The 24,399-nt window shown below is 35.4% G+C and overlaps 1 protein-coding gene across 1 annotated transcript in view; it reads right to left on the bottom strand.

Annotated features, from left to right (window-relative positions):
• The window catches only part of Malrd1 (MAM and LDL receptor class A domain containing 1), a 608,177-nt gene that overhangs the window by 475,655 nt on the left and 108,123 nt on the right, over positions 1 to 24,399 (bottom strand). The window contains exon 13 of the mRNA XM_035442808.1: positions 19,590 to 19,710. Coding sequence (XP_035298699.1) covers positions 19,590 to 19,710 — 121 coding nt within the window. The remainder of the gene's footprint in view (positions 1 to 19,589; positions 19,711 to 24,399) is intronic.

A 24,399-nucleotide genomic window follows, 5' to 3' on the forward strand; every position in this document is an offset into this window, starting at 1 on the left:
ACAGAAAGTCTCCAATATGAAATGCCCTAGATCTGACAGACTTTAAAGGTCCAATATAAGTTTTCAAAAAAATTATTGCATAAAATAAAATTTTAAATGTTTTAAAATGTATTCAATAAAACAAGTATTATCCTGATCCCAAAACTTGATTAGGACACAGAAACACACACACACACACACACACACACACACACACACACACAGAGAGAGAGAGAGAGAGAGAGAGAGAGAGAGAGAGAGAGAGAGAGAGAGAGGTAGGAAGAAAGAGATGAACATAGATGTAAAGTTCTTCTGTAAATTATTTTCAAGTTCAATTTAATAACACATAAAAGGATCATACACTATGATCAAATTGGTTTATTGGTTTAAATTCAGGGATACAAGGACAATTAAATGCAAATAAATCAACAAATACAAATAAAGCCACAAACAATAATTACATAACCATCTTAATAGACACTGAAAAGACTTGGCAAAAGTTAGAATTCTTTCATGATAAGTGCCCTGAAGAAAACCTAGATAATTTAAGGCTCACACCTCAACAGACTAAAGAATACACACAAACACACACACACACACACACACACACACACACACACACACACACCAAAAATTCATAGCCACTATGGTTTTTAAAATCAGAAATAGGACAAGGATGTCTACTCTTACTGCCCCTAATTTAATTTAGTACTGATACTTTAGCCAGAGCAACAAGACAAGAGAAAATAATAAGGGATAAAAATCAGGTGAGGGAGAAGTCAAATGTGACCTTCTTTTCAGACAATAGGATCCTCTAAGACTCTAAAGATCACTGAAAGACTTTCAGGTTGAAAAAAATTAAGCATTACAGCAGGATACAAAGTCAATAAACACAACCCAGATGTTTTTCTTGTTTACCCATCATGAACCTGCTGAGAAAGAAACCGAGGAAACAAACCATTTACAATAGACTCAGAGAACAGAACAGCTATTCTTACAATGGTGATGAAAGGCCTCTACATAGAAAACTATAAAATAACAAAGAGAGAAAATAAAGATGACACACCAAAATAGTCACATTCCTATATCCATGACTGTGCAGGATCAACATTTTTAAAAATGTCATTTACCAAAGTGTCCCACAGATTTGGTATAATCTCTATCAAAATAAAATGATGTTTTTCATAGATATAGAATAAACAAAACTAAAATATGTATTGGAGTATAAAATACCCTGAATAGCAATCCTGAGCAATAAAATTCTAGGATTATTTCAATACCCTATTTCAAATTATCCAACAGAGCTACAATAACTGAAGCAGCATGACGTTGGCTCCAATTCCAGCATATGAGTGTGTAGAATTAGAGCAGAAAACCCATAAAGCCCACACAGCTTTATGATGAGCTACTTAGCCAAAGTATCTAAATCACATATTGGAAACACAACTTCAATAATTGTGACTAGCAAACTGTTATGCCCGAAAATACAATACTGAAAGTAGAATGCCATTCCTCCCCAATATAAAGATTAAGTCAATTGGATCCAACTCCTCAACATGCTAGAGAAACACACAAGAGAAACTTTTAAAATGTGAACACAAACACAAGAACTCTGTATAGGACTTCAATAGCTCAGGAAATAAAAGCAAGGACTGACAAATGAGATTTCACCAAGTAAAAATCTTGCACATGCCAGTCCCAATGATACAACCCTTTAATCCAAGCACTCAGGAGGCAGAGGCATGTGGCTCTTTATGAGTTTGATACCACTATGGTCTATTTAGTGAATTCCAGGCCAGCCAAGACTGCATAGTAGGACCTTGTCTCCAAAACAAGCTGCATAAAACAAAAAACTGATAATTAAGAGACATGAGAGAAAGTATTTGTCAGCTATTAAACCAGAAAGGAGTTATTATCTAGGGCATACAAAGAATTAAAAATTTTAAACACCATTAAAAACAATCAAATCAATAAAAGAGCAAATTTACTTAGGAGACATGCTAAAAAAGAAGAACAAATGGTTAGTAAATACAGGAAAACATGTTCACCATATTTAGCCATCAGAAAAATAAAAAATTAAACTACATGGAGACTCAATCTTATCCTAGTCAGAATAATTAAAATCAAGTAATACCCTGTATCTTATAATTCAGTTTAACCCAACTATTCTGGAAGTCAGATGAAGTTTCTCAAAAACAAAAAACAAACAGGTACAATATAGATACCCACCACCCTAGCTGTTTACATCACTCTTAAATAGCCAAATTATGAAACCAGCAAATTCTCTCTCTCTCTCTCTCTCTCTCTCTCTCTCTCTCTCTAGCAGTATCAAAGAACAAAATCATATTATTTCATGGAAATTGAGAAAATGGATAGAAGATCAGAACCAGGAAATATACATTACAGGTTGAACCTAAGAGGTCACAGGAAGCAAACTAATGCTGCAGGAAGAGAGGAAAAACAGAAGAGATCAGGGTGGAGAAGAAAGGGGGAAGAGAGGAAAAACAGAAGAGATCAGGGTGGAGAAGAAAGGGAATATAACAGAGGATAAAAAGACTCAGTATGGACAAAGCATGTTACTTGAATGATACAAACACCACAATGAAGTCTACTTTGTGCAATATCTTAAATATTTTAAAATATAAAGTGGGATGATACAAAGAAATTTTCTGTTCATATACTGGTATAAAATGGCATAGCTCCCATGGAAAAGCATGGCAAGTCCTCAAAAGACTTAGCACAATTTGAATCACAGAGCTGAAGCAGTAATTCCAGTTTGGGCTATAGACTAGAAAGAATTCAAAGGATTCCATGCACAGTTATTTGTACACTGATTCGCACAGAAGCTTTATTCACAACAACCAGAAGGTAAGGTAACTCAAGTTTCACACAAAGAAGAATGAATAAACAAAAGGAGGAATATATGTACAACGGCTGTTATTCATTCTTTAAACCAAATTCTTCTTTTTGTTTTTTTTGAGACAGAGTTTGTCTGTATTGCTTTGGAGGTTGTCCTGGAACTTGCTCTGTAGACCAGGCTGGCATCAAACCCACAGAGATCTGCCTGTCTGTGCCTCCCAAGTGCTGGGATCAAAGTCGCATGCTACCAACACCAGGCTGTTATACATTCTTTAATAAAAGGAAATTCTGCATATGCTATAATACAAATAAGACTTCAGGACATTATCTTACATAAAATAGGTGAGTTACAATTGAAGGATACTATATAGCTCATTTATATGAGGGACTTATAGTACTGCAACTTCTATAGAGAGACAACAGAATAGTAGTTGCCTGTGGGTAAAAGAAATTTGTATCATTTATATCTTTTAATAGGTAGAGTTTCAGAGAAATTGATAGTTATTGGAGATGGGCGGTAGTGATTGTTCTGTAACAATGTGGATAAGTTAACACTGCTTAACAGCACAGTAAAGATTTCCAAGATTACAATTTGAGACAAAGAATAATTTAATTCAGGCTGACTGTAGCTGAGAATGACCTTGAACTTCCTATTCTCCTGTCTCTACCTTCTTAGTCCTGGGATTATAACTATTGACAATCATGGTTATATGCAATGTACTCCACTATTTCATTCACATCATCAGCAATTAAAGTTTATATTTTATATATTCTATCATCATGAAGAAAATCACAAGTGGGAGAAAACAAAATTAAAGTCTTCATATTCCATTCCTGATATAAAGACAGAGGCTACATGAGAAGGAACAGACAACTCAAGGAGAGTGAAGAAACCCTAAACAGTGAGCAAACACACAAAACAAGGACCTTGGTGTTGCAGCCACATGGAACCGAGTTACGTTAACACCCTGAAGAGATCAAGGACTAGTTATTTTTGAAGTATCAAGATGAAAGTCATAGCAACACATGTTTTGATTACAACCTTATGAAGCACTAAGCTGAGAAGCAAGTCACATTACCCTGGGCTTCTGGTGTCCAGCACTATGGGACAGAGCTGTCCTACCGTGTAGGTGAACTGCTTCCAGAATCCCTTCCTCTCTCCTTCTCACCTGCTCATTCCAATATCCCCGAGTGTTCAAGTTACCAATATAAAATGGCATGGTTATTTCTCTAAAACCTGAATACAACCTCCAACATGCTTGAACCATGTGTAATTATAATACAAACATAATATAAATATATTTAATTAGGAATGATGGCAACCTCTACACAGTTTTAGTGCAAGCATGAAATTTTGATTCACATATTCTTGATCTGCATTGAGCTGAATTAGTAGATGCCTGACCAGTGGATGAAAGAGCCAATTTTCATAAATGAGTATTGTATTCAGTCATTACTTTTGTAGTAGTCAATCACATAGAGTGAAAGACTCATAGATGAATAGAAAATAAACAGTGCAGTAATGATGGCAAAATAATTGGCAGGTGCTGTCTTCCAAATTCTAAAGATAACACCTCATTTTAGCCTGGTTCTTATTCTTTCTATTACAGAGGACTAGAAATGAGTCTGTGCAGCCAACATTTTATTTTATTCCATTTTAGTTACTTGAATGATTCCTTTCCTTAAAGATTTCCAGCCAGTAACAGTATGGTGTGCCTACACGGTACTACCTTTGAATCCTACAGTTTTTCTGGTACTACTTGAACTTGGAATATATATCCTTTTAGCTTTGTAAATTCTCAGAAATATGCTTCAAGTGTTTCTTTAGTCTCTAGATACATGCTCAGTTCCTTAAAGAAATCAAAGAGAAGGTCAGTGCTGCTTGATAAAGATAACCCACAATATAATTGAGAAATGAAATGGATGTAATAATTAAAATAATTTTTAATATGGAGGTATGTACTATCATAAAATAAAAGTCAGCCATTAAATGGTGCTAAAGATATGAAAGTACTAGTTAGGTTGGGCTGGAGTTGGACTTTAAAAATGGTTAAGTGCAAAATAAGTGGTTTGGAGGTAGCTGAAGGACATGCCATGTTGCATTTTAAAGGGTCCTAAGAATTGTAGTGAACCTCAGTACTAAATTAACCTATCCCTCTTCTAATTATCTGGATAATTGGGTTTTCACTAAGAAGTACAAATTATCAGAGATCATTTACTGAGTCTGATAAAGAGATCATTTATTTTACAAAAACCTGATGAGTAAAAATTTGATTTGTCATGGAAAGAAAAAATAACTCTTAAAAGTAAATCACTAATTTCTGACTGCCCTGGCTCTTTCTTATTACCAAAGGAGGAAATGCCACATTTTTAATATTATTGTAATTTTCATAGGTATTTTCTACTGTACAGATAAATTATAAACTACTTTCCACTTCAGAATAAATAAACATTTTTTCTTCTCTTGTACCATTTCCTACAGCATGTTTTAGTTATTATTTATAGTTACTGTTACTACTTGCTTGTAACTACAGTAACAAAGTAACTGTAGTCTCTTTTAATCACATATACAGAGAGCAGTGTTTCTCAACATGTGGTTTGTGAACCCTTTGGGGGGTTGCATAAAAGATATTTATTTACACTATGATTAATAACAGTAGCAAAATTATAATTGTAAAGTAACAATGAAATGATTTTTTTTGCTTGGGGTTCACCACAGCTGAGAAACTGTATTAAAGGGTCACAGCATTAAGAAGGTTGAGAATCACTGCTCTAGAGCCTCTCCATGGATTCCTCACTGAAGGATCAAATTCCTTCTGCATATGCTATATAAACTCAGCATCATGATGAAAATAATCAAAATACAGTGACTACAGTTTAAGAAGCAATGGGCCTATTTTAAGACTTTTTATTTAAATGTCACAGGTGTGGGGTGGTTTCATTATTTGAGTTAGCTGCAAATTTAATTTTTCCTAAAGACTCAGTGGAGAATCTGAGTCACACTTCAGCATCCAGCTCTGTCTTGAACCCTGTAAGTGGGAACTACTCTGCCCCTCACTCTCTCTGTACCTCTCTTGACTTAGCTGCAAAGAGAGTAATAAATACAAATGTGCTCCAGTGCAGTCAGGTAAAAGGTATGAGACGAACACACGAGTACTCTGTTACTGAATCATCTTTTCAGTTTGTTCACACAGATACCTAAAAGGCGAGTTCAGATGAATCTAAGAAGCAAATGCTGCATCATCTTCTCTGCTGGTTACAGTTTAGAAAAATTGATGTTAAATGGGAAAGGATTAATATGCTTTCTCTACCTTATGCATGCATTGCTAACTTGAATATGAAAATCAGATGGGCAGGAGCAGCAGACAGGGAGGAAGAGGATCAAACTGGACCAAGTTTATAACAACAACAAACAAACTACTTATAATTCTAATCTGTAAGCTTTAAAAGGGAAGAACCATTATCTTGATGGAAAAAATATCCCATTTGAACTCAAAGTAATGATACAGAAAAAATATTCTCCAGACAGCATTTAGAAGTGACCTTAAAATATAATTTATATAATCACAGAAAATTATTTTTTTTGTCTTTTGAGACTGGCATTCTCTGTAGCTTTGTGTGGAGATATATTACTTATGATTTATTAAAGCTTACCTGAGGATTCAGAAAGCAAAGTGAGTCACAAGCTATAGAGGTCAGGCAGTGATAATACACATCTTTAATCCTAGCAGCCATAGAGCTAGGCGATGGTGGCACACACCTTTAATCCCAGGACTCAGGAGACAGGAAGATGAATCTCTAAGTCCAAGACCACCCTGGGCTACTGGAGAGTGAATCAGAGCTCATGCTTTTAATCCCAAGGTTTTGAGAAGTATAAAAGGTAGATGCCAGCTGTTTCTGTGGGTTTCACCAGCATGATCTGGACCCCTTTGCTCATCACTCGTTCTTCTCTGCAAATGGATTCCAGTTCAGTTTAGTTACTAGTTGTGGGTGTCTGCTTCTACTTCCATCAGCTGCTGGATGAAGGCTATAGGATGGCATATAAGACAGTCATCAATCTCATTATCAGGGGAGGGCATTTAAGGTAGCCTCTCCTCTGTTGCTTAGATTGTTAATTGGTGTCATCTTTGTAGATCTCCAGATCTTTCCCTAGTGCCTGATTTCTCTGTAAACCCTTGGTCCCCAGAATGATAGCTGGGATACCAGCATGGGACTGATCCAGACCCCAGGAACGTGGGTTTCAGTGAGGAGACCTCAGAAATCTTCGGGACCTCCTGTAGTAGTTCAGTACTTATCCCTAGCATGGGTGTGGACTTTGGGAGCCCATTCCACATAGCCAAGACACATGGGCGTGAGCCTAGGCCCTATCTCAAAATATATGATAGACTCTGATGACCTCCTATGGAAGGCCTCACCCTCCCTAGGGAGCAGAAAGGATATGTGATAGGTAGGGTTTTAGTTGGGGAGGTGGTAGGGGAGGAGGAGAGGGAGAGGGAACTTGGATTGACATGTAAAACAATCTTGTTTCTAATTCAAATAAAAGAACATCTGGAAAAAAAAAGGTAGAGGCATTTAGTCTGATAGTTTCTAGCCATGTTGAGGAGAGCATAGCAGTCTGAATGAATCTGAGGAGCAATGAAGTCGGGGGCAGTCTGATGATCATCCCTTTGGTATCGGCTGAGGTAAAGGTAAGACCTAGTAGCTGGTTGCTTTGCTTTTCCCATCTTCAGTTTGAATCGTGAACTACAGTATCTGTCTCTGGGTCTTTTATTTATCTTGTTACAGCTTTGGAACCTGTCCTGGCACTCGCTCTGTAGACCAGGGTGGCTCCTAACTCACAGAGATCCACCTGCCTCTGCCTCCCAAGTGCTGGAATTAAAGGTGTGTGCCACCACCCCCTGGCCATAGAAAAGACTCTTAATAGATATCATGATTTTTACCTCAGTAAAAATTTCAGATAAGATCAACCACTCACTTTCTCTTCTAATTTTGGTTTTCCTGTTTTAATCTTATCTTCAGACTGATCAAAATACTACTGGTTACTCAGCAGATTTTACCTGTCTGTGGAAATACATACAGTTCCTCCAATGTGATCATTGACTTCGATAAGTGAGAATTATTGGGCCTTCTCATTTCTTGGCTTTATGTTAGGAATGGAGAACCCTTACCAATAGCAACTTTCCATTAGGGTATTTTTTTCAATTATATCATTCTTAAAGGTTTTTCAGGCTAGAAAAAGGTGTACAGATTTTAAACTTTAGGACTAAAAGGAGAAAACAAGAATCCTTTTTACTCAAGAAAACCTCAACAGGCTTTCTTCTACCAGGATTCATTTCCAATGTGAATTAATTTAAAAAGGAAGCTGAACACGGTTAGCAAATTTATGCTGAAATCCATCTCCCCTGACTTTTTATTTTTTTCTGCTTACAGAAAACAAAATAACATAGAGACTAGAAAACTGGAACTCATTTTCTAACAATTACTGGTATAAAAGTTACAGTTTTATATAGAAACATCTTGCATAAAGCCTTTCAGCTGATAATTAATTTAAAATATCTCCAATCTTACCAGTGGACTTCTCAGAACATTTTTTCTAGAAAATATGTGTGTGGTGGGGGAACATGGCCCTTAGTCAGTGGTGTAATGCTGGGATGCAAGCTTTCTCTCAAGGCATTTAATGAAAGGCACTCACAGCATGGCTGCTGGCAGGTTATGATTTGGAGAACACATGATCAGCATCTAAAGCTGACAACATATATCAAGAAAACAGATTGTTCCATTTTGAGGGCTGCTAACTCACCTTTCCTCAAGCTTCATTGAGTTCTACTCTAAACAGACTGTTTGCTAGTTTATTTGTTTGTTTGTTTGAAACAAAGAGATGTAGAAAATAAGACAACATTTAGTTATTTTTAATTGCTTATAAAATGGTCTGAAATACAAAATGTCTCTCTGTCATACAGAACTGTTGAGTAAATTCTAGTTGTTTTCTCATTCCATATACCAGATTATGATAACATGCATGCCTTTTCATCCAATATGGACATGGTAAAACCATCTGTTGATGTTATTTGACACATGAAGTCTTCATTAGTGTGAACATATTTTCTGAGCAATACTATGCAAAGTTGCAGTATCTGTTTTAATATGATATTTTGTCAATTAATTGAGAATTTCATAGAATGTATTTTGATTGTAACCTTCCTAAATCCTTCTGATTTCACCCTCATACCTCTATTCTCTCCCCACTTTGTGTCCTCTCTTTATTTTCTTTAATAGCACATCTTCTCCAGCTTGTGCTGCCCATCTGGAGCCTGATCAGTGTTCCAGTACCAGGAGCCACAACCTTAAAAAAAAGACCCTCCCTCCCCAGAAGCCATCCTTTTTCAGTAGCTCCTTGGGTCGGCATGGGAGTTCATGACTTCTACACACCAAGCTAAAAAAGTATACTTAATTGAGGGTTTTTCTTTAAGATTTACTTTATTTTTAATTCTCTCTCTCTCTCCCTCTCTCTCTCCCTCTCTCTCTCTCTCTCTCTCTCTCTCTCTCTCTCTGTGTGTGTGTGTGTGGTGTGTGTGTGTGTGTGTGTGTGTGTGTGTGTGTGTGTGTGCGTGTGTGTGTGCGTGTGTGTGTGTGTACCTGCAATGGTCAGAGGCATCAGTACAATTGAAGTTGGAGTCACAAGCCATGGTGAGCTACTCAACATGGGTGCTGAAACACAAACTCAGATATTCTGTGTGAGCCTTCCGAGGCTTTAATTGCTGAACTACCCCACCACCCCAGGATTTAGTAAAACTATTTCTTGACAAAAGAAGAACTTCTGAACAGTATCTTGGCAACAATGAAAAGTGAAAGCAAATTTAAACTTTGGCTTTAAACAGTGAAAAATTAACTCCTTCCCCCTTTAATTTTATTATGAGGCAGCTAATCGGTGTAATACAGTGGAGATGTGGCTATCAACAATTACTGAGTGCCTAATTAATACTAAATATTAAGCCAAAAACTGATTCTAAGGGGCATGTTGACCTAAGCAAATGACTAGATCCCTTCAGAAATGACAGTAATCATGTGCTCATTGTCATTGGCCTATCAATAAATAACCTGTATAGGAGCAATGGACTATACAGAACACTACAGTTATTTGGACAAAACCTGGATGCTTACTGTTCTCTGCCAGCAACATCCATTCACCCACTTGCCAGAGGTTGTCCTACTGAGATTCATTTTGGTTTGAGTAGTTGGTGTATGACTGTACCTCAGGGTGGATGAAAATATACAGAAGAATTTAGCAAAACTCCATATTCAGTGTGGTGTTTCACTCAGAGGTGTCAGGGGAAAAGACAATGAGAAGAGAGTAGTGGTGAGGGAAGGAGAAGTTTCTTAAAAACTTGTACACTTAAGTTGCAACTTAATTTTACTGTAAATGAATATAAAATTTTGAATTAAATTATCCAAAGCTACCAACATTGTGTAAAACTTCACAGTTTCTACATATTTACACATTTATTTTAAAAATAATTCTCATTTATAAAAACGGAATATATAAAATATATTCACCATGCTTCTAAATTCTGAACATAATCCAGAAGTACTAGAATTCTAAATTTTTAATATGTTTAATAATTTTTGAAGTAGATCCTAAAAGAAAAAGAAGTCAAATTGGGTTAGTGATGGCTATAAATGTGAGAAAATTATATTAAATTTCAAAAAAAAACATTAATATTTGAAGTTCTATAACAGAACCATATTGTTCCTTTCCCAGTAGGATTTCTGTTTATAACTGAGCTCCTGGTGGCAATGTCTTTTCCTCTGTACAGGCAAGCCCCACGTTCTAAGAAACTTGGCTTCTCTATGGGAAAATCATTATGGTATCTTGTTCAGAGCTAGAATCCCAACCTAAAATCCATGCCAGTCTCTCTTAACATCCTTACTGAAACAATAAGAAAATTAGACTCCTCTAAATCTTCACTGAACCTTTACCTCATCTTAACTCAGTGCCAGAATCCTTAATGAATGATCCATTTTTAAAAAGGAATGAAGCATTAGCATCTCTATGAATAAACAGATTCACAAGAGAAAATTAACATTCCAGAAAATAGCAAGCAAAGAAATCAAATTAAAACTTTGGAGGTTGAGAGTATGTTTTACTAATTTTAAACCCAATTCACTATGATTATTGCTCAAATGGTATTCCTTTTATGTCTATAAATCTACTTTTCATAAACTTGTGATATATTATATAGCCTTGGGGTTTTATAAGAGAAAGAAAGAACATGATGGTGGGATGGTAGAGAAGGGGCTAGATCTGGGAGGAGTTGAGTGAGAGAGGTGAATATGATCAAAACATGTTATATAAAAAATTTATATTACTAAAGGAAAAGCATTAATGGTTATTTTTAGGACATAAATCCTTGACACTCCAGATAGCATGCACTGTGTTTCCATGTGGCAATTTAGCAGTCTCAAAGAGTGGTTTGTCACCCAAGAGTGAGTCTCTTAAATTGGTTGAAACTTAATATTACTCAAATCAACCACAAGACTGACTCTGGAAAAATCTCATTCTGGGGCCAGGATAATCTTGAAAGGTCAGAAGTGCTGTACAACATGTGCCTAGAAGAGCGGGTTTTAGAGACAGTAGGCAAATATGATGGTTATAAATTTATTGTGTTGGATTTAAAACCACCATGCTTTGAAATTGTAATAACCTTTGAAGAGCTCAGTGTCAGACACTGTAGTGGAAGCAGTTTCTTTCTTTCATTTTAGGATGGATGTTCTAGTTGAGTTTTGCTGTTTGTTTAGGTACCTGCCCTATAACTGTACACAGTGAAAGGAACCCAATTATAGTTCTCTTCCATCATGAACATATTGAAATATTACATCCTTTATTGACATGGGCATCCTGGGAACAAAATTCTCATTTATAAGTTGGATACAATCAAGTAATCCTAGCAAAGATCTTCATCTAATGGCACCTTCAGAGTCAGCTCCTGTGTGAACATAGTGAGATCGCCTACTTGCTCCTTCTTTGCATTCTCAGTTCTAGAAATGATTTTATTCTCTGTTGTTCTTTTCTACTTCTTTTTGTAGCTATCTTCTTTTTAATACGTAATAATTCTTTACAGTGTATTTTGACTGTTCAAATTACTTGTGTCGTTTTCTATTTCCTGAAGCGGGACTACTGATAATAACATCTATAAAATGAGGAAATAATAGTGCTTACCTCTTGGATTTGTTTTGATATGAAAGATTTGTAATCACACTTCAGGGTAGGCTTCATGCTCAGCAGTAAATGGCCAACACAAAACAACCTCAATGGTATTATTTACAGGTTTATTGGTCTCATATTTCTTTGGACATCTTTGGTCTTATTAGTGTTTTGTTTCTGTATTTTGGTTTCTGATTTTGTGTTTTTGTGGAGAGTCTTTTTTGCATGAGTTTCTTGTTTGTTTGTTTTATGAAAGAAAAAGAAAGAGTGTAAAGTTGGGTGGGTGGCGTGGTTGGGGTGGTTGAAAGGATCTGGGAGGAGTTGAGGGAGGGGAAAGCATGAACAGAATATATTGTATATACATATTTTTTTACTTGAAACGATATTTTACAAAGTCTTGGAACTGTGGACATTTGGTCAGAGGCAACTATAGAAACATTATTTATAACAGGAGTTTCCATACATAAACTTTAGGTAGTAAGAAAAATGAATAGAACTTTGTGAAATTACTGCTTAAAAAGTCTATCTGGATAGATTGCATCTTCCAACTTTCCTGAGTAGTTATTTGTGGTAGTTATTTGTGTATGCTTCTATCTATTGAGCTTTGTCAAGTCATACCATTAGGTGCATTCAAAGTATACAATCTGGTTTCATGGGATATTCGTGGCAGAACAGGTGCTCCAATAAAGCACATTATCATGTCTACCATCTCACACTAATAGCCTTTGGAATTTGAATGGTGTGTGTGTATGTGCATCTGTGTGCCTGTGTGTGTGTGTGTGTGTGTGTGTGTGTGTGTGTGTGTGTGTGTGTGTGTGGTGGTTTATATGAGCAAATGTAAGATCAATTAAATGTATTCATTTGTTAGAAATCATCACTACACAAAATCTTTAGATTGCATATCTTATTTGCTTCCTATATCATATGCCTTACAACATCTTCCAACTTCTTCCCAGATCTTAATATCCATAGATTTATTATTTCTCTCTAGATATGACCTTATTTTCTAATTTATTACATATATTACAATATCACATAGTTCATCCTTGTTAAGGCAAATGACAGGATCTCATTTTAAGGCTCAGTATTATGTAATATCTTAAAAAATAAAAAATAAAAATTTTTTTAAAAGCTCAGTATTATGTCTGTTTTTCATCTTATGGCATTTTATTTCTTAATGGACACAGGTTATCTTCTTATCTTTATAAACATTGCTGTAGCATGACTGGGAATATCCAGACTTACCTGATGGTGATTTCATTTCCTCTGGGTAGTTTCCCAGAAAGGGAATAACAAAGTCACATGATGCTTCTTTTAATTTCTTTAGGAATCTCCACATTGTTCTCCATAAATCTTACAACCTATATTTCTACCAATAGCACTCAAGAGTATACATCAGTATACATGATGTTGTCATATGGTGATGATTAATGGCAGCAAGCTACTTTGCATAGACCAGTTAGCTATAGTATATCTTGTTTAGAGAAATGCCATTCAAGTCCCTTGCCTATTTTTAACCAGGTTGCTTCTCTGTTATTAAACTAAATGTGTGCTTTATAATTTTTGAGTGCCAACTCCCATGATATAGACAGTTCACAATATATTTTCCAATAATCAGGAGGTCTTTTTATTTAGTTGTTCTTTTCCCATGCATGGGCATTTCAGGGTAAAGTAGTCATACTGATTCTTTCTAATGTTTGTAGCTAACATCATTATCTTCTTGGAAGTTGTTTGTATCTAACATCATAATCTTCTAGGAGTTTTATATCATCTGTGTAGGACTTTTACAGACCTGATCATTTCATTAGACAGTACTCAATGACTAGTATAGTTTATACATTCAGAAGGCAAATTTAGACACATAAAACCTGGCAGAGTGAGTCGAACCTTCAGTCAAGATGGCCTTCACACATTCTGTTTGACCACTTGGGTATGAAACACAGATCCTGCTAAATGAAATATAGCCTGTACCCTCTGGAAATGCAAACTGAGCTTCAAACTAAGATCAAGAGGATGAGAATCATTCTATCCCCATCACCAATTAGATGGAATGTTTAGCTGTTTCAAAAACACTCATATTTATAAGAGCCAATGTAAAGAAAACTAACAAAAGTGGAAACTCAAAAGGAAAAGTTTTGAGATTTCAAATATAATAAGGCAGCCACAGTGCATGGTTCTACTTGCTGTTTGCAGTGTTGTTATACAAATGGATGCAAAACACAGCAACTCCACCAGAATGATATGAAGTTCTGCAATTCTCTATATGCTGGAAACACTTCCAGAAGCTTTGGTGTACAGGGTCTTATGAAGGTTTAGCCAATCTTCCCCACAAATATAACAACTACTTGTTTGTGATGGGCACATTTACAAATTCCCTTGCCCAGTGTCTCATTCAGCTTCTGCCCAGGTGAAGCTTTAACTCATAAGGAGATCATATAGTAATATGGCAGACATACTGTGAATTAGTGGGAATGGGGGTATTTTATTTATGGAAAATAATTAACACTTCATAAATAATTCATTTAAAATCAGCCCAGCTAGATATATGGTTGAAGTAACTAATTTGGAGTTGACAAATAAAAATAATTCTGTCTTATGTCACAAGAAGAGTTATTCATACATGTGACCAACTTTTCTCACGGACCTGCTGAGTTAACTTAAGTTATATTTAAATTTTTTCAACACTCTTGCTTCTCAGGCTGAAATAAGGATAACAAAAGTACCTAACATTGAGAAAGACAAAAGGGCCTCAGAAGCAAGGTCATCATGGCCTTTTCCACCTCCCTGTGTGAAAGTTGAACACGAAAGTTTCTGTGACATACCTGTGTGGTAACAGATTATGAGATTTTCAGTCTATTCAGAGCCTAACCCATACCAAAAAAGAATGAATGCTACACAGAGACCAAATGAAAACCTGTGAACCAAATGAAATCAGTTTCCCTCTTGATTTATTGCCATTACATCATATGTTCTTTTGTTCAATCACATCTCTACATAGCTGTTCATTCTTTTTGGAACCTAAATACAACAGTGAACAATTATTCATGGGTACTTATGAACTCCCCTACATCACATTAAACTTTGTTTCCTATGTTACAATAAATTTTCTATGCTTTTATTTTGTTAACCTGCCTTATATATAAGGGAATGTAATGTATAGAGGTAGAGAAAAGTATCAAACCTTCCTTTTCGTACACCTTCAATTGTACTGCATTCAATGTCAGTTTTAAAACTTTCATATATCCAAATTCTTGTAATACGGCCATAATTTAAAATATGATTGATTAAGCAGAAATAGGTAATACTAATTAACTCTTAAAAACTCATCAATTATTAACTGCATCATCACAGCTACTTCTTTGTATTCCTCATTATTTATGAGAAACACATGCACACATGGTACTTGGAAAGGTTTACTATGCACATAGGATTTACATTATCATATGTATAATGTTACCACACAGAATCATGTACTCTGTAGTATGAAAGATGTTTCGAGTAGGCTAGAGAGAGGGATCATCAGCATCAGTCAAGAGCAATGGCTGCTTTTCTAGAAGATTCAGGCTTGATCCCCAGCACCCACATTTCAGCTCACAATTTTCTGTACTCTAGTTCTAGAAGACCTATTTCTGTCTTCTGGACTCTGAGTGCACTACACACACATAATGCACAGACATTCGTGTCAGCAAAACACTCATATATATACAAAGTAATAAATAACTTGAAAGTATTAAAGCCATCTACAATATAGTGTTTATACTTAAAAAAAAAGAGTATTCACAATTCCTACTATATGGAGTTAAAGTATGTGCCCATCATGAATAGATGGGTAAAGAAAATTTGGTATTCATGCATAATTCAGCATCATTTAACCATAAATAATAATGATATTCTACAAAAACTCACAGGTAAATAGGTGTAACTAGAAAAAACCATCCTGAGTAAGGTATCTCAGACCCAGAAAGAAAATGTGGTATGTATTCACTTATATGTGGATATTAGCTGTTAACTCAATGATAACCAAACTAAACTCTTCAGAACCACAGACATTAACTATAGTGTGAGAGACTGGGGTGGGGCAGATATAGCTCATTAGGAAAGAGAAATAGAATAGTTATGGATGGATGGAGGAGTCTTGGGAAGGGAGGATCAAGTGGGGAGGAAGATAAAAGTGGTACAGGAAATAAAGATGGGTAAAAACAAATACAATTAAGAGCTATTTTCAGGGTTGTATGGAAACCCAATACAGAGGATGCTTCCTGAAATATATGTATACATAAAGGCAATCTAAATGAAATTACCAAATAAAAGGGAAGATAGAATACAAATGGGCATTTCTTCTCACCAAAATAAAGCTTCTAGTACAAGGACTGGGTTACATATAATAGTTATTGGCTAAACAGACCCCAGAGGAATTCCTAAACAAACAGGCTGCTGTAAATGCTATTGGTTGGTCTTCATAATTGCTAACAAGACCCTATTACTAATCTACACAACTCAATGAATATGGAGAATTCAGGCTGATGCCCACATAGCACCGTCACAACTATATTTTAGCATCTTTGTTACTGGAAGGTATTCTCTATGCTACCAAAATATAACCATAAACACCAATGCATGCACAAAGCCCTAGGTCTGCAAATGCTGTCAATGCTACAAGATATGCTAGGGCAATGGTGGTACAAAGCTTTGGGAGAAGCTAGCCAATTTGACTTTAAAACCACTGGACAAGATGGAACCCATACCTGAAACTGCTTGGGTGACCAAAAACCTGAGACCAGCTAGCTCAGGGATCTTAGAGAAACCAAATTTAATTGTCCTGCTAAAAGAATTCAGTAATAAAATGGCATTCTGCAATATCCATAGATCAGTGCCTTGATTAGCTGTCATTAGATGGGCCTTCTCCTGCAGCGTATGGGAACAAATGCAGAGATCCACACATAGATATTACACAGTAAATGAGAGACACTGGAAGACTCGGACCTAAATGGGATGTCTCCATCAAATTCCATTCCTTAAGGTCAGGGAATGCTACAGAAGATGAGGCAGAAAGAGTGTAAAAGCCAGAAAGAATGGAAGACATCACAAAATAAAGCCCTCGAAACAACACAGTAAAAGTACATAAGAACTCATGGAGACTGAGACAGCATGCACAGGACCTGCCCAGGTCTGCAGCCAGCTTCTGTGCATGTATATTACAACTTACAGGGTAGCATTTTTATGAAATTCCTAAATGTGTGAACAACTGAGTCACTGATTCTTGCACCTTTTCTTATGCTCTTTTCATCCTGGTGTTTTGTCCATTTATGACTTATTAGCTCTTGTTTTATCTTATTATTATCCCTTAGAAGTCTGTTTGTTTTCTAATGAGAAAAATAAAAGGAAGGGATCCAGATAGGAAGAGAGGTGGAAAAGAACTGATAGGAGTAGAGGGAAAGAAAACTAATCAAAATACATTATGTGAGAAAAAAATCCATTTTCAACAAAGGAGAAAAAGAATGTTAAATTATAGATTATAGAAAATAATGGTTACCCATTATTTGTATCAAATGGATAGATATAGTTGTGATTAAGCTGAGTGAATAGGACAGACAAACAAGTTCTATATGTTTTCACCAATATGTGGATATTTAATATAAGCCAATTAGAGTATATGGCACAGATTGCTATAGGCTGAAAAGGCTGACTAAAGGAAGAGAGACTGCTTAGATAATGACAACTAAGATATACTCAGGTAAAAGTAGCAAGTTATAATATTTTCTATAGAACAGTGGAGTGATTATAGTTGATCATAACCTGTTACAAGAATTCAAAAGCTCCAATAAGTAGGAGGTAGATGTGTTAATTATCCTGATTTGTTCAGTATCCATGTATTGAAACATACACTCATCCATAAATATATGCATTAGTTAAGTGTTAATTAAAATTTAAATATTTAAGGAGATAAACATGCTAACTACCCAGATTTGATTTTTACACAGTATATGTACCTATCAAATTTTGAAAGTATAACCCACAAATTTTAAATAAAAATATTCACTTTCAAAATTATCTCTTTAGTCCAGATAGCAACAGAGAATTGTGTATTCTATAGTGTGTGTGTGTGTGTGTGTGTGTGTGTGTGTGTGTGTGTGTGTGTGTGTGTGTGTGTGCTCAGGCTGGTCCTGAAGTCAATGATTTCCAGCAGTTGTCCTGTCTCAGCTTCCAGAGTAGCTAGGAAGCCACATACACAAATTCTGCCATGAAAGGCTCACAGCTGAGTAATATTACTCATGAATTTTCTCCCCCAGTAGGCTGCATGACACTTTCTAGAACCATGAATTTTAGCCAATTTGGAAAAATATTTCACTTCAGTTCTAGTTTGATTGTTCTATGGTCTATGACCAACGTGTGCTGCAGAGTCATTAACAATAGGGTTTTACTATCAAGTTGTATTGGGCTATCAAGAATAATGGTAATAATCTGAATTATTTGAGTCACCATAGGACCCTCCATGGCCAACAACTCCTATAGAGAGAGAGCCCACACCTGTCACTGGGATTTTTGTTAAATGACTCATAGCTATTGGGAGAACCATTATACTTCCTTGCAAGAAGCATCTATATTCAAGCTCTCTTTTTCATTGTATTTTAATCACATTTAGAATAATATTTCTGATTGGATTTAAGGTCTATTACACAGAAAGGAACTCTTTCCTGGTTCTGTAACCCTGCTGAGATGTCATAGTTCCTAAGGTCTTACGACCATCATTTTGCTAAACAATTATATTGTCAAACATACTTCTACATACTGTTTTATATCTACAATTAGTTCTGGATCCAGCTTTTATCTGAAAAACTTCAGCAGTCTGTGGTTGATGAAGAAACATATAACTGGCCAAGGTACCTGGAATGAGCAACAGTGAAGTGCTCTACCCGGACTATAACAACACTCCATTTCAAGGTTCAGAGAAGAAGGTCCACAAAGAATATAAAAGCCGAGATGGGGAGATGTATTAACAAACATTGTCTTCTGTACATAACAGGGCCATTACACTCAGGAACTCAGCACAGCCATTTGTATCTGCAGAAGACTTGCTTACGATTGGACCCCCCCTCAACATTTCATCATGGTTTTGGGTGGGGCCTATGATACCCCACCATTAGAAGAGGGACTGCTGGCAATTAATGCTTGTTGTGGGAGGGTTGATAACTTTCTTGGGTCTAATGAAAGATAAGTTGTTCTCGCTCTGTAGAAAAACTTTTGACCACACTTAAGCAGGTAACTCTATACTCAGTGCATCACACACAGAGAAAGAAGATATGATGGAGCAGGTGAGACTCGTTGAGAAGCATGCTAGGAGAATAAGATGGGAAAATATAAAGAAGGGAAAGATAGCTTTAAAACAACAAAATTCATCCTGTAAATAAAATTACTTCTTAACCTTAAAAATATATCCAGTATATCCACACCCTGCATTAAATACTGGTGACTATAATATACTTCAATAAATAAAAGCACATTGCTTGAGTGTTTAAGATGACAATAACGACAAGAAAATAAGTCTTACCTTTGTTTTGTAAGCTGGTACTTTGAAGTGACTTATAGGAAATTTCACATTCCTGGGATATACTGATGTCATCTACAGCAACAGTAGCATTTGATGACAAAACAGCAGCTTCTAAAATTAACTGTTATTGCAGAAAGATAAGGTTATTAAGAATATAACATAGAAGTAAAATCTCAAGATCATCTTATATCAATAAAGAAACTCATTTACACCTGTTCCATTTTTTCAGTCTAATTTTAGAAAACTGGCCTGAGCATTCAAATTATAAAGTTACATAGTCATAACTGCTTTGACAGCCTCTTATATAACCTTAATATGTTAGGTAACCTTTTTTAGTAAAAAAGTTGCAGCATTCATCACTAGTGAAGGGCATGCTTCCCATTGGAGCCATTAAGCATCATATACATTTAAAATGAGCTCTTTGGGGTAATCAACTGTGTGGTTTACAACTCAATTTAATTGAAATATGAATTCATTGTAAGGGTTTGGCTGGAGTGATTCATTTCCACATCTGAATATTTAAATATGCATATACATTATATATAAATTTAGAAACATACTTTTATGTGATAAAGTTTACAATCATTAACCATGTCTAGCCATTAGTTATGTTCATTTACTAAAGCAATAGGAGGCATCTATTTAATTTCATTCCAAAACTCTAAATGGTGACTTCACATATTTTTGTTTTCTTTCCTGTTAATCACTCACATTCTATCATGCTTATTACGATACAAAGGGAATGAAAAGACTGAGGGAGAAAAACAGAGAGGGTGGGAAGACAGGAACAGAAAGAAGAGGGCTGGAGAAGAGATGAAGGGAAATGGGAGGGAGCAAGACAAGCAAATGAAGGAGTGAGAGACAGAGTTAGATTATTTCTAGAGCCCTGAGGCCAAATGATACAATATTTAGACATACTTGGTAGCTATAGCTACTTCTTATCTTCTAATACCAAGATCCTAGCAGTTTACTTATTTTGTGGCCCAGAACATGCTTGCTTCTCCACATCTGGCATTTGAGACATTATTCTGACTGTGGTTTTGTGTTGCCTTTGTACATGGTAGCTAGCTGTACAAAAAATCTCCGAGCTACTTCTCCTAAAAATAGGTCACACTATCACAATGTAACAGTTGACTTGTCCCATAACCAAAGGAAAGATTTCTACATGGAAGAGCCAGAAAGATTCTGAATGAAGAGGCCCAGATAAGCTCCTTTTAATATATTACCTTTAGGTCATATTTTTTGTTCAATCATATTTCTGCCTATCTGTCCATTCTCATTGAACCTAAGCATTTAAACACAGTTCACTTTGGATTTTTAGGAGTTAATTTCTATGACCTATATGAAATCAAACTTTATGGGTACCCTTTTTCTGCTTTGCTTTTATTATCCTAATTTTGTATTCTCCACCAACCACATTTGGTTGATATCCTGAAACAAAATTAGGTTAAACCCTGATAATAGTTTCTGCCAAGGATGTTGTCTTGAAGAAACAGAGACTGCAATCCAACAAAAAGCAAGGGGATATGAAAATGGAAGTGACGTTGGGAGCCTTTGGGCATTAAGGGAGTGTAGGATTTTAAACAACAACCAATTAATTGGATCATAAATTGAAAAGATCAGTTGCATGAGTTAGCACAATCTTAGTAGATACTAATGGAATGACATTATTCAAAAGAAAAATAGCCTAGAATATAGGAGTAAGCCAATTTCTTTGCATCTATATCTGACATTCACATATTTAATGTTGGTTTTGATAGTAAATGCATAATGTCTATGGAATACTATCCTTATTAATAGTCTGTCGCTATTAGCTACCTTTCTATCGCTATGACTAGAAACTATAACCAAAGCAACTTATAGAACAAAGAGTTTATTGGAGCTTATAGTTTCAGAAGGTTAGAGTCCTGAGCATGGTGACAGGCAGGCAGGCCTGGGGCTGGGGCAGCTTCTGAGAGCTTGTAGTTTGATCTACAAGCACGAGACAGAGAAACAACTAACTGGGAACAGCAAGTGGTGTGGGCTTTTTAAACATCAAAGCCCACTCCCAGTAGCAAATGTCTTCTATGCTACAACAAAACCACACCTCCTAATCCTTTCCAAGCTGTTCTACCAGCTAGGGACCAAGTATCCCAATATATGTGTCTATGGTGGCTATTCTCAAACAAGAATTAGCATGAATTAAGCCCATTTCTTTCCATTTATACCTAATATTCACAGATTTAATATTGCTTTTGATAGTGGATACATATCCCCTATGGAATAATTTCCCTTTTAACATATTTTCTGTCTCTTTGAGCTCATATGGGAAGAATCTCAGCATGTATTTCTAATTTTTAAAAGTTACAAAAAGATCACTAGACTGGAGTCATTTAATAGTTTAGATTTCTATGTATATTTAATAAACAACTACATATGTAAGCAACCCCCAAATAGAATGGAAAAGAAATTAAAATAAGGCAGTATGTTTGAATACAGGCTCCAATGGTAGATAATAGCAGTGAGGAAATACATGTTTTATATGCAGTTTTCAATATTTAACCATGTGATACAAAACTTGAATGCTTTGTAAAATTATGATTATAGTTGGCTTCTTTGACATCTTGGATAAGGAATTTGATTTTCACACAAGAGGCAGAAAATAAAGTCACAGATTTTAGAAAAGAGTTTGGCATAATGTATAAAAGCACTATGATTTAGAAAACATTAAGACTATTAACTAATTACAATGTATTTGAGGCAACTTTTAACTTTAAAATGACCCTTTTATATTTTATTATTACATATCATTTATAATATACAATTAATATACAATTAATGACAGTTAAAATAAAATATGTAATAGTTCAGATCCAGAAAAAAGATAGTTATCACAGAGAAAAGACAGAATGTAGGAGGTACCACTCTGTTCTTGAAGAGAAATGTGTTTTCCCTCTATATATGTAACTGGTGGGTCCCAGCTAGAGTTGAAGTAGAACAATGATATAGATCATGAAGATTTGGATATTCCCTTTTGACTAAACAGAAACACCTAGTGATTCATGGCACAGCAGTTAAATGCTAGGCTCACAACCAAAAATTAAAATACACTTTTAAACACACCTGAAAAGTCAAATAAAACTGATATTCAGTTATTTACAACCCCACTGGTTTACTTCTGTGCAATTAAATCAAGACCATACTTTGAAATAGTACAATGACACTATTAATTAAAAATCACCCACTTTAAAAACGGTTCTTTAATCTTACAGTACATAACTATAAATAATTATCAGCTCATGTCTATTTCTAACTCTATAAAATTTTTGGCATTGTGTGTGTGTGTGTGTGTGTGTGTGTGTGTGTGTGTGTGTGTGTTTGCATGTTTGCCATGGCACATTGGTGGAAGTGAGAGAATAATGTGTACAAGTCAATTTTCACCTTCCAAGCTGTAGGAATGGTATTCAAGTCCTCAGGCTTGGCAGAGTGTGTCTTTTCCTCTGAGATGTGCCATCACACCAACCCATTATCTTTAATCACTGTCTATATCAAACAGATCTTCTCTGTTGTGACTAAAAGTTGTTGCCTTTTGGAACTACATGATCTATGGTTAACAAATATAGAACAGTTAGTTTAGAAGAAATGTTTCAACAATGGAAAGGGAAGCTAAAATATTCATTTTATAAGATCCTCGAGTAATCTGAAAACTCAATTTTCTAATTAAACATAGATGCATTTCCCTTTGAAAAGTATTTTAAGACCATGTGATTATTCTTTTATCCAATTATAATTATTCTGAAAACCACAAAATATCTTGCTTTCAGAAATTATAACTCATAAATGTTAACATTTAAGTGATTAGTTTATATATCAACAAAACTAGAAGCTTTCCCAGAAAAATGCAAAACATAACATCTTCCCCTACCTTGTTATATTGAACAACATGAAGAAAATTAATTACTGAACTAACAGAAAATAGAATCTGTCAGAAGTAGAAAGAAACTACTTGAAAAACAATGGCTGTATCCATAATAGGAGGAATAGCTATTTCTTCTCTGTGAACATGGCACAGCTTTTGTACTCATTTTAAAGAGAAAGAAAAAGTTTAGAAAAGTAACTGGTTAAATGCCACAGGGCCACTGGGTAGAATGTCTAGCTTAAGTTATTATTAGTTGTACTTATACACTATTGCATCACTTAGTGGAATAAAGAGATCTCTGTTCCTTAGCTTATGATTTACACCCAAACTACTGATTAACTCAAAGTTTCCTAAGGTCCTAAACAGAGAAGACTGAGGGTACAGCAACTCCATGCAGAAGATGTTCATGCCTATGTTATACATCTTACCCTTCACTGACTCTTCAGGTAAATCTATGAAATTGTTATTGATCAATAACAATAACTTATAAAGAATGGGTATCAAATCAATCACTGTGGGAAGTATAAAAGTGATTTTCAGATAAAGCCCAAAATAAGACATAACTATGTTTAAATAGGAACTTACACATTAGACTAACAAGAAAATCAAGGGACAGTACTCAGATTTAACAAAACCACATGGATATTAGAATTTAGAAAAGTTACAAAAAATGAAATTGCCAACTGAAGAAATATGTATTTTTTTGTGAAAAGCTCAGCATTGTAGCTGAACAGGAACAAACCAAGTTCAAACAGATTGGAAAGAATATAATTAACTATTTGACCAAAATTCTTCCAATTCTTCTACCCAGGTGATGGAGAGATTCCTGAAAGGCCCTTAAATTAATTTTCTGACAGAATCAACAGAAAGTCTAATCCTTTCCCAGCAGGAGAATGGAAGTCCTAGAAAATA

This window comes from Cricetulus griseus, chromosome 3 (assembly GCF_003668045.3).
Source record: "Cricetulus griseus strain 17A/GY chromosome 3, alternate assembly CriGri-PICRH-1.0, whole genome shotgun sequence".
Classification (NCBI taxonomy): domain Eukaryota; kingdom Metazoa; phylum Chordata; class Mammalia; order Rodentia; family Cricetidae; genus Cricetulus; species Cricetulus griseus.